The sequence below is a fragment of the Asterias amurensis genome, chromosome 11 (assembly GCF_032118995.1).
Source record: "Asterias amurensis chromosome 11, ASM3211899v1".
NCBI classification, from domain to species: domain Eukaryota; kingdom Metazoa; phylum Echinodermata; class Asteroidea; order Forcipulatida; family Asteriidae; genus Asterias; species Asterias amurensis.
The window spans coordinates 10,989,395-11,001,290 of NC_092658.1; the positions used below are offsets into that span (position 1 = coordinate 10,989,395).

An 11,896-nucleotide genomic window follows, 5' to 3' on the forward strand; every position below is an offset into this window, starting at 1 on the left:
AATATCGATCGATTTACTTCCGTCTTTCTTCAAGATGTTCTGTCAGTGAATGGTGGTGATTATAACAATGGAACCATGACGTCAAAGGCCCCCAGGTAATACCCTGGCAAGTGGAAAGTACATAAAGCATAGCTTAATACCATATCAAGAAATCTACTACAAAGCAATAGCATTACATCAAGAAGGTAGAAATTAAATTTCTTCCTCCATGATTATGATTACACTGAGCTAGCTGTTAATCCGGATTAGGCCATGTGTTGATCCCAATCCCAACTTCATCAGCACCTTGCTAGCGATTAAGTACAATATAATCCAATGAGAAGAATTCACCTCGTCAGTGATCCAATCATTGATATCCTTTCACACGAAGTGCAATTTGTATAAACTCAAGGAACCCCTGCTAAATTGTTGTCGTGTGAAAAGGGCCCAGCACTAGTAATTTATTCAAAGAGAAGAAGTCACCATGGACCTTCAACGGTCCAAACATTGATGTTCTTTCACAAGAAATGCAATTTGTATACAATTTTATGATAAAAAAGAGCATGGGACCCCAGCTCAATTACTGTCGTGTGAAACGGAATCAATAGTAGTTACGTGTGGAGTGCCAAAACGTGAAGGAATGAAATAAATATAATCTAAGAGAAGATTTCATTACGGACCCTCGAAAGTCTTTTTACACGAAGTGCAATTTTTAAAAACTCCTGCTAAATATTAAGCAAGGGATCTTGCTAATTTGCTGTATGTGAAAAGGGCTCAACACTAGTGTGGAGTGCCAAATCATGTAGGAAGAAAATCAAAGAATGGATGTAGATTCCTGCCTAAAACAATACCATAAGAAGACAAAAACATACAGAGAGACTATTTTGCAAGTATCTTTTTAATTGCTGCTTCTTCAATTCGTTAACTTGTGGACTATACAAACATTTCCAGGTGGAGTCTTTCTTAAAACTAAACCAGTAAAAACTCGATTGATTCTTTCTCTGCAATAAACGCTGATTCTTCAAAACCACCAGGGCATTGACGAGTTGAATGAAACAAATGATAATGATATTGAAAAGTACAGGGTCTAAATTGAACGATAGAAGTATCTTGTTGGTTTTTTACTTCAAGTTGAGCAAAGAAAAAAAATTACTAGAGCCAGACTTGCGACATCCAGACTAACCTGCTGTGCTCGCCAACTAAGCTATCTAGGCGCTAATATTTGTGGTCTCTATTTTGTCAATAACTTTGTTACAACCTGTAACCAAGTAGCCAGGGATCTCAACCGAAGTTATGATACAACCAGGGCCCAATTTCATAGAGCTGCTAAGCACAAACATTTGCTTAGCATGAAATTTCTTCCTCGCTAAAACCAGGATTACCAACCGAATTTCAGCGTGATTTTAATGATAAGCAAACTATTGCTGAATACCAGTAACAAGCAATATTCAACAAATGGAAATTTTGTTGGTAATCATGTTTTTTTTATCAAGGAAGAAATTTCACGCTAAGCAAATTTTTGTGCTTAGCACCTCTATGAAATTGGGCCCTGGGAAGCTTCAACATTGGGATCACCTTGAGGGGATGTGCCATTTGTGTGATAAACTGCAGCTGCGATGCCCGATTGTTCAAACTTGACAACTAACTTTAGTAAAACTAGGTTTGGAGTAAAAAAGCTCTCACCAGTAAAAAATAAATATCAGGTTTTTAATGAGCTACTCTCAGTATGATCAAGGAGTTTTACTGTCATATCCGGGAAAAAAGGGTTTCCAGGTTGTAATTTGTAAAATTCTATTATTAGATAGAAATCGACACACCTGAAACAATTTTTAGTCTTAGGTTTATAAACAGATTGTTACATGAGAAAGCATTATTCAGGGTGGGAGGGAAACACATAGTCTTGGTGGATATAATACTTTTACCACATTTTAAATAAAAAACAATTAGTGCTTTCTCAATGACGTGAAATAAAAACCTGGAACAGAATGGTTTAATGGGGGTCATTTCAATCAACTTTAAAATTGGGCAATGATTGACTAAATGAAAATTTGTGGTCATCAATTTTTTTGCTCAGCCCCAAAAGACATGGAACCAGTCACAGACAATATACATTTTATGTCATTTTGGTTGATAACCTGTTTATGCTCAGCAGAATTCTCGGTGCAAAGCAATTTGTGTGTGCTTACTACTAGCTTACAAAAATGGGCCCTAGTCGCCTTCTACTACCTGACCTTAACTTACAGCATGAGAATGTCCTCCGCGATAACCCGCTGAGGTTACATCTTACAGTCAACAACAGCACATCAGTGACATTAGACCCTACGATGGACAACTTTTATAAAAAGTCACGATAAAAAAGTTAACATTGATTATTCCGTGTCCTCTCATGTTTCTTCTTCCTGGACAGTCATAAGTCCCGACATCTCCTTCATGAACTGATCGTACGCATCATCCTTGGTCGCTGTTGGCACAGTGGGCTGCGCCTTGGGCACTGGTACTGACTTAATGAGCTTTTCTTCCATGCCCGAATCAGATTTCTGTCCCTTTGACTTGCCCTTGTCTCTTTTGACACGCAGCGAAGTCGGCATGAACCTCGTGACGTCCGCCTGGAGATTTCGGATCTGCGGTTTGGCTTCTATCGTCGCTGACGATTTCTTCTCGACAGTGATGTCATCCGGCTTCATCGGGAGCTTGTGGATGCTCGGCGGAGCACTGAGTACGTTCGGGTTCTCGTGCTGAGCAGCAGGAACAGGGGGACGCATCCTAGGCGGCATCATGCCGGGAGGAGGTCCAAGCCCTGGCGGGGGCGGTAATCGATGTGGGGGAAGTGCTCTGCGGATCAATGGCGGCACGCCCGGAGGGGGACCGGGAGGAGGTGCGCGAGGTCTACCCGGCGGGGGTCCTGGAGGTAGCATCCTGGGCGGCATTCCCCGAAGGAGGGGAGGTCGTGCAAAGTTCGGCAGCGGAAACCCTGGTGGGGGTCCAGGAGGGGGGCGAACTGGTGGACCAGGAGGCGGACCGGGTGGTATTGCAACAACACCTGGCTGTACTAGTGGTATCCCCGGAGGGGGGCGTGGCGGTAAAACTGGAACGACGGCGACCCTCTGAAGACTTTCTGGTTTGTTTTCTGTTCCTTCTCTCCTCTTTTCTTCCTCCTCCATCTCCTCATCCTCTTCCTCTTCATCTTCTTCAACCACAGGGACTTCTTGACCAGCCATCCTCAGCATGGCAGCTTGGAGGGCGGTCATCCCTGGTGGTAGGCGCATTTCTTTCTTCCGTTCCTTGTCACCTCTTGAGTGCCTCCCTATCGATTGTCCTTTTATACAGAAGTAAAACAAACGGTTCGATGCGTGTATACCAACAATGAGCTCTGTATGTTTTTTAAATAACATCTTAATCAGAGACTTATAAGCTCTGAATGCCTGAAGGCAAAGGGGGTTCCTAGTAACTGCTGCTATAATATAGGATTCAAACTGCCTCTAGCCACCCAGCAATCTCGGTGGTCTAGTTGGTATGACACTGCTCTACAATTACAAAGGTTGTGGGTTGAAATCACACTTGAGTTATGCCTGTGATTTTTGTCAAAGAACCCGGTGCATGTACTGAGCGTATAGTGCCAACACACATCGGTGTATAAGGCCAACACACATCGGTGCATAAGGGTAAAACCGAAATTAATAGTGGTTTAGTTTATGTTTTTAGTTCCTGTCATCAGAGTCTTCGTGTCATATTCGTCCTTGGTCTTTATATTTACTGACCTTTCTGAATACTTAAAAAACAGCTCTAACATAATATAAGTAGGATGAATATCATGCTGTAATGTTTTTTTATTTTTCTGTGAATGATGACAAATAAATGACAACGATATTCATTATTTTAAACAAAATCTTGTAGCAGAACATCTCTGTATCTCAATTGTGATAGCCAGAGGTGTCTAGACGTCTTTAGTTTTATCCGTCATTTATATGTTCAACCTGTTCCACCCACCTTGTAATTCTCTCTGACTATAATCCTCTGTTGTGGCTACTGGCGGCCTCTCTTCATCACCTTCAACTTGGTCTTCATCATCATCATCTTCATCGTCTTCATCGTCTTCATCCTCGTCTTCGCTTCCGGATGAAGAGGAGGATGAGGATGCGTCATCCATGTTCTCCTCATCGTCAATGTCAGACACATCTTGAAGAAACAATAATAAACAAAATTGTAATAAAAAAATTTTTTTATGAGAGATCACCGTACTTATGGCTTTATGTTCCATCCAAAGGAAGAAGTACTATTGGGTAACTAAAAAAAGTAACAATGCAAACAATAATAATTTGCCCGACACTTCCTTGACTCTAGCAAGGTCTTTCTCAAACGCTAAGTCTTTTTCTAATTATCTATTTTAAGCATTTATTCACATTATTTTTTGGTTGGTAAACCGTTTGCAACAGCTAATTCTATTTTCTCCAATAAAAGTATTATAATGATAAAGGACCTTTGTATGGCCTTTTATGTAAATTAACCAAAACTAGGCCTCACAAAAAAACTATAAAAGATTAAGAATAAGTCTGGTACTTCAACCTGGAAGCAAACTAAACTAAAAAGCAAGTTACAATGCAAGAAGAAAACAAACTCAAATTTAAAATGTGAAAAAAATACCATACAAAGGCAAAGCAAAGGCAAGTGTCAATACTGGGACTTGAACCCACACTCTGCTGGTCAGAAACACCAGAGCTTGAGTCCAGTGCTCTCAACGGCTCACCCAAACATGCCAAAACAGGACCTGGGGCTTTATGTCCCATCCGAAAGGCAAACCTTCTTGCATAAGGACAGGAGAGTCAAGATCAGGACTCAATAAAGCCAGATACAACTGTAAAAATAACTTTTACTTTTAATGGCCAGGAACCATGACAAAAATTTAAAACGTTTCTTATAAAATACATAAGAATTGGTCACATGATATATTGTCGGGATCCTGACAAAAACTAATTTTGAGCACTTTATTTCACTGCTACTAATAATTGGCGGACTTTTTCGAGCAATGGCTCAAATGAAAGTTTGTAACTTTCTCGACCCCCATCAAAATATCATTGAATTTGAAATCAAAATTTGTGGGTCAAATCGGCTAAAAATCTGACATAGCATCTTTAACAACTTACATACAACAGCGTTCAACTAACAAGAATGAAATGAAAATTAGGATTTTAAAAAAGGAACAATGCAGACAATTCATTAAATCATTCCATTCCACTCATTTTGATTTGCACTGGAAATATGCAAATCAAATGCAAATGCAAATGACATGCAAATGATATGTAAATGACCTCCCTCACCTTGTTCTGGATTGTATGGTTCACTTTCCTCTGGAGGTGCCAGCCCAGCAAAGGACACCCTAGGGGGTGATCGAGGTGCGTAGGGGCCGGTCGCATAGGGTGGCAGACCCGGTGGGGCACCGGGAGGTTTCTTCCCTGGAGGCAAACCCGGTACGATGCTTGGAGGGGGACCAGGAGGGGGTCCCGGCGGAGGTAAAGGTATGCTGTAATGTAGGGTAATAGGACAACAATATTATTTTATGCTGCCAAGTTTTGATTTACTTACTTGTATATCTTCGAGGCAACACACAAACAGACACATAATAGGATGTACAATAATACTGTCATTTGTAAAATGTCATCCGATAAATTGCTTGAAAGACTGTACAAATAGTTACAAAACAAATGAAGCAAAACTTTTATAAAGTACCGAAGTAGAGAACTACAGAGGACTACAAAACAAGCCTGTGGGAAAGCTTAAAAGTGAATATAATCACTTTCTTAAAGGAACACGTTGCCTTGGATCGGACGAGTTGGTCAAAACAAAAGCGTTTGTAACCATTTTTTATAAAATGCATATGGTTGGAAAGATGTTTTGAAAGTAGAATACAATGATCCACACAAGTTTGCCTCGAAATTGCGTGGTGTTCCTTCTACTGTGCGAACTAACATGGGTCGGCCATTTATGGGAGTCAAAATTTTGACCCCCATAAATGGCCGACGTGTTAGTCGACGAAGTAAAAGGAAAACCACGAAATTTCGAGGCATGTTTGTGTGGATCATTGTATTCTACTTTTACAACATCTTTCTACCCATATGCATTTTATAAAAAACGGTTACAAACGCTTTTCAAAGACCAACTCGACCGATCCAAGGAAACGTGTTCCTTTAATACAATCCTGACAACAACAAGAAACCTACAAAGGCACACAAAAGCAAACATAATACAATCTTTGGAAAATTACACATACAATATCAATTACAATTATAAAAATACATAGTGAATGCATTGAAAGTTCAATTAAAAATCAACAGGAACAAACACATAAAACAACTTTGAAAATGTACACATAAAATACAAATTCGTTTATAAAATACCTAGAAAAAATTCAATGAAATTTCATTAAAAATGCACCTGTAAGCAAAATAAATTGTTCACAAGTTGAAGGATACTTCTCTAACAACCAGAGAGTATTTCAAACAATACCCAGTTCAGCATATTACATTAAAGGTAAGGATACAAAATGTACAAAACCAAACATCCACAAAGGAACTATTCCAGTAGTGAAGTGTGCAAATCACAGCAACATTTGTGGATGTTTGTGAATTTTAAAGGCAGGATAAATACTCCACAAGTTAATGAAAATACAAACTTACATGGTTAAGAATACTTGGTAGCTTGCGATATGCATTATTAGAAACAACTCCATTTGAAGTAATTAAATGTAATTTTAGAGAAAGAGGTAATTTAACACCCCGAAAAATGCAACCAGGGTGTTTTATCTTTTGTTATTTTCTTGCACCTTTGGCGATCAATTAAGCCCAAATTTTTCACATGTTTATTATTGTATGCATAATGTTGGGCTACACAAATTGAGAATACTGGTAAGAATCACTTCAGACAAAACTTGCCAGTGAGAATGAATTTTGTACTTTACCCAAAGGCTGATGTTCTTTTTAAGATGGAGGGCGGCTGGGCACCGGGTAGAGGTATGTCCTGGGGTAACGGGATCAATGACGGCACTGCAAAAAGGAAAAACAATTTAACAATCAATATTTTATTAATAAGGGAATCAATGTGTGGTGAAGAGGTTTTCAACTAGTGGTTTAATCCCAACGAGGCCTGGTTCTTGATACTTTTACCGAGATGAAGTCGAGGTAAATTATCAAGAACCAGACCTCGGCGGGTTTAAACCACTAGTTGAAAACCGATTCAACACACTTTGAACCCCATTCATAAATACCTTTTCGGTCAAACAACATCAACACTTATGGTCAAAAAGTAAAATAAATGCAAAAATTAAAAATTTTCAATGATTTCTTTCAACACTCCTCCAGCTATGAAATGGTAAGGCCCAGTCAAGGCCCTTGGATAAACAACTCCTTATAAGGGAATGATGTGCGCGTCGCGCGTATCGCGTGATGTGGCACAATTGTCTCGGTCGTTGCTCTCGACCAATAAGAATGAAGAAACCATCTTACGCGTGTCACGCCCATGTTTTTAACACTTTTTACAGGTCATAAACAAAAGTTTATACACACCCACGTGACGAGGTCTCCACCAATAGGAATAGCGAAACTGTCTAAGGTATTTATGAATGGTAGATTAAAATTTGAGCTTGTAGTTAGTGACAACATTGCATCAATTTGTACATATTAAGTTGCAATTATTTTTTAAATGAATAACATTCAAAATGATAACATACAAATATAAATACAAAGCATGAACAAAATTACCATTGAAAATGCGACAATTAAAAATTCCCCTATAAAAGTATAAAACCATTTTAAATCGGAATTTAAACAATCGGTATTTGATTTGATTTGATTTGAAAGTTATTCAGAGTGCAGAACTTGGCAAAATACAAGGTATGACTGGAGGATAGCACATGAATTTTATAAATGGACATAGAAAACAGGAAAGAAAACTGCACAAGGTTTTAAATACAAAGACAGCTCGGAAAAGCCATTAACTTAGACTCGTTTCCATCGGAATCCTTTTAGCGTTCCGTAGTATGTATATACATTTTTACTTCAAATGAGCAAGGTCTGGGAGGGCACAACTCTTTTGAAGACATTTTGTTTTACTGTTGCCTTTGCTTTCTATAACTACTGTATTTTCTGAAGAATTAAAATAAAATAAAATAATTAGGCCTGGGCGAATTATTCGAATATCCGGTTAATGGCGAATAGGTTTTCCTATCCGTAACCGCGGATGCCTTTTTTTTCTTAACCGGATATCCGCATAGGGCGCGAATACCTATTTACAAACCGGATAATTCTGTAATTACAACCGAGTAACCGGATATTCTTTAATATCCGAATATCCGGGGACGTCGGGCGACAACTGATATGAATGTTTTGTCTGAATTCTTATGAGACTTCTATTAAAAGACAGCATAAAACAGCATAAATTAAGTATTTAAAGGAACACGTTGCCTTGGATCGGACGAGTCGGTCAAAACAAAAGCGTTTGTAACCGTTTTTTATAAAATGTATATGGTTGGAAAGATGTTGTAAAAGTAGAATACAATGATCCACACAAGTTTGCCTCGAAATTGCGTGGTTTTCCTTCTACTGTGCGAACTAACATGGTCGGCCATTTATGGGAGTCAAAATTTTGACCCCCATAAATAGCCGACGTGTTAGTCGACAAGGTAAAAGGAAAACCACGCAATTTCGAGGCATGTTTGTGTGGATCATTGTATTCTACTTTTACAACATCTTTCTACCCATATGCATTTTATAAAAAACGGTTACAAACGCTTTTCAAAGACCAACTCGACCGATCCAAGGCAACGTGTTCCTTTAACTATGCTCACCTCCGTGAAGAGTTAAAACAATGACATTTCACACGTAATTTGTTCAAAGATTACAAAAGTTTTCCTTCACGTAGAGTCAATCACGATCAAAACAAAAAGCAAATCGCCATCTTTAAATTAGATCCGGTCATTTTTATGAATGAACCGAGTGACACTGTCTAAAACTAATATCAATCCGCCCATAAGATCTCATTCACAAACGAACAGCGCCCTCTAGCGGTAAAAAAAAAAAAGTTTTTTTTTTTAAATAGCGCCCTCTTGCGGCGAAAAAGCTATTCGAATATCCGGTTAATTTCGGATAGTTGGCCAGCGGTATCCGAATAACAAAATTTCACTATTCGCCCAGCACTAAAAATAATCTTGAACAAGGAAATTGGTCTTACTGTCTGGTGTATCTGGGAGCGGAATGGACTCAACGTTTACTTGTCTAGCATCTCGGATTGCCTCTGAAATAGAGAAAACAAATTACATGTAGGTCAAAAACAATCAATTGTGAAGTATGATAACAATAAAGAAGTCACTCTTTTTCAGGTTTTCTAAATCCTTTGACCAAACCCAAGCCTGCATAAACTAATAGCCATTAATGCGTACAAGTTTGTTTGCCATCAGAAATGGCGGACAATGCAAGTGGTCTCAGGCAGCAATACTTTAATCAGCCTCCAAGCCCCCTGGTCATTGCCTTGGTAATGCTTCCCCTGAAATGTTCCAGATAAATTTCCCTGATGCAGGCGCCCTTGAGGGAGTGTCTCAAAAGTATGAATAGTACAACATTCCAGCACATGCTCACAGACCGTTTGTTGGTGCGACAGAACGCTTCATTCGATCGATCAGAATAATATAATACGCATGTTCACTCTTGTAGGATTGTTTTGTCATGACTATGCGGTAAGGTCCAGCGGGTCGGTCCAGTGGAATGTCTGGCCGTCCAATGACATTCTTTTGCTCCTAGAACGTGCCTGACTTTTGAAGCGCTCCCTTACTAAGGAAAAAACTGCCCAGCCCTTCTGGCAACAAAGTGTTAGGCCACACGTCTGAATTGACAACTCACCAAATTTCCTCAGTTTTTCTGCTCTCTTCTTTTCGTAGTCCACCTCCATGGCTTTGAACTCTACATAGGTATCCGGGTCCTCTCGTCTCTGTCGATTGCAGAAAATAACAAAAGCTCTTATAATTGCAAAATTCTTGCGGTCCAAGTTTTCAATATGTTGAAGCTAAACATCACAGTTAATTTCAATTGATGTTAACAAATTGTAAATGAGCAGGACTGAATTTCATCGTGGTAATGAAGGCTGTTGCACCATTCCCCTTGAAATGCTTCAGTAGAAATATACCAATTACCCGCTTAAAGCCATTGGACCCTTTCGGTTAACAGTGTTGTCCAAGGCCCACACTTTGTGTACCACAACTTCTATATCAAATAACAAACCTGTGAAAATTTAGGCTCAATCGATCATCGGAGTCGGGAGAAAACAACGGAAAAACCCACCCTTGTTTCCGCGCGTTTCGCCGTGTCATGACATGTGTTTCAAATAAATCTTTAATTATTACTTGTCACAAAGAAAGGTTTTATGCCTATTGGAGAACAAAGTGATGTGGTTGGTCACCGCTGAATACTCACATAAAGTTTAAGGACCCTGTCCAAGGTCTCCTTAAGTTTCTTTCTCTTGTCTTTGATGACCTTCTCATTCAGTTCTGTCACCGTCTCAGGGTTCAACTCTGGTGAAGAAAGATACCAAATAGGAATTTATTAAAAGCACATTTGTACAAAAGTGAATTTGAATTGTGAAGAACTCCTCCAGAGTTACGTACTTTTCCGAGGTATTAATATTGTGTTTGCTGAAATGACTAAATAAATCAATACCTAATTCATCCAAAGCTTCCAGGTCGTTGAAGATCCCGCTTGGATCCTTAGTCTTGAGGACTGCACTGCGGACCATCATTCGCTGCTTCTTATTCTGGAAGGAAAAAAGCAAAACAATTTTGATGGCTCAGTGCTAAAAAAAAATGTCATTGCAATGTCATATTGTAATGAAATGTCATATTGTAATGAGAAAAGGGTCATTAGTTTAAAGAAAGGCTCCAAGGTCAAATTCAGTTTTGTGATGCCCTAATTTTTCAATAGATGGAGTCCTTAATGCAAGTGGGAGAAATTTACAAGCCTCCTAAACCTTTTACCACGAGACCACCAAGCTAGCACGAAGGCTAGTGAAATAGTACAAGTAGTCAGTTTGAATGCAGCGGGACCGCAGCAATTTAATAAGATGTCATTGGGATAAATAATATTTATTGTACCTTTTTCAGTTCTCTTTTTCTTGCTTCTTTTCCTGTATAAAATAAAATAAAAAAGAGAAACGAGGGAGACACAACTTATATATTGCAAGACTACTGAGACAACAATTATCAATGAATGCTCAAAACAAAAATATGCACATGATAAACATAGGTCTATGAATTGAACATAAAAACTTTCGGTGTCAAGACAGTTAATAAAGTAGTGCAACCATGTGTGTTCAATTAAATCAGAGTCAAAATTGTCACAAGTTTGTAAACTTTGTTTGGATTTGCTTTGATTTGAATTGAAGTTTTTGTTGTTGCTTGCTTTCTTTCTTTTTAAGGAATCTCAAAATGTCTTAGTGGATGTACAGTCATCAAAAAGGGTGTATAAAGGGGCTTTTCAAAAGATGTTTTACACAATCTTAATCTAGAGCAATATTGAGGAAAATCTTTTATCACGAAACTAGTTCAGTGCGTTTTCACATGATCGAGTGTCGGCATTTTGAGATTCAAATTCAACAATTTAATATGATGACTGCGCCATTCCCAAAAAATAAGAACATAAAAACTTACGTGCTTGGTCAGTGGGATTCATATATTTCCCACTTTTTGTTGTATTTATCGAACGACGACCCATGTTGGCGATTTATGATGGGTTTTCAACCCTCAATGCTGGTGAAAACACGTACTCCTTTACACAGCTAGTTGACCATCGATCTCACATGCATGTCTGTGCGGTGAAACCGATGTATGAGGGCGCTATCACGTGCTGGTGTGTGTGTGCAGAGTTATTGTTGATTTCAGGAT

At 38.9% G+C, this 11,896-nt stretch overlaps 1 protein-coding gene across 1 annotated transcript; it reads right to left on the bottom strand.

Moving 5' to 3' along the window:
- Nucleotides 1-859: 859 nt before the first annotated feature.
- LOC139944504 (WW domain-binding protein 11-like) lies at nt 860-11,805 on the bottom strand. Its single transcript, XM_071941538.1, has 10 exons — nt 11,663-11,805; nt 11,108-11,139; nt 10,677-10,770; nt 10,434-10,531; nt 9,864-9,951; nt 9,199-9,261; nt 6,932-7,016; nt 5,295-5,497; nt 3,967-4,155; nt 860-3,295 (listed from the first exon to the last, which is right to left on the bottom strand). The coding sequence occupies exons 1-10, from the start codon at nt 11,724-11,726 to the stop codon at nt 2,364-2,366; spliced, it is 1,848 nt and encodes a 615-aa protein (XP_071797639.1). The 5' UTR covers nt 11,727-11,805; the 3' UTR covers nt 860-2,363.
- Nucleotides 11,806-11,896: the final 91 nt, after the last annotated feature.

Coding starts and splice junctions, on each gene's coding strand:
- LOC139944504 (XM_071941538.1), bottom strand. CDS start 11,726: ATGGGTCGTCGTTCGATAAATACAACAAAAAGTGGGAAATATATGAAT. Junction 10,771..11,107: donor GAAAAAGAGAACTGAAAAAG/GTACAATAAATA, acceptor TTTTCCTTCCAG/AATAAGAAGCAGCGAATGAT. Junction 10,532..10,676: donor GGAAGCTTTGGATGAATTAG/GTATTGATTTAT, acceptor TTTCTTCACCAG/AGTTGAACCCTGAGACGGTG.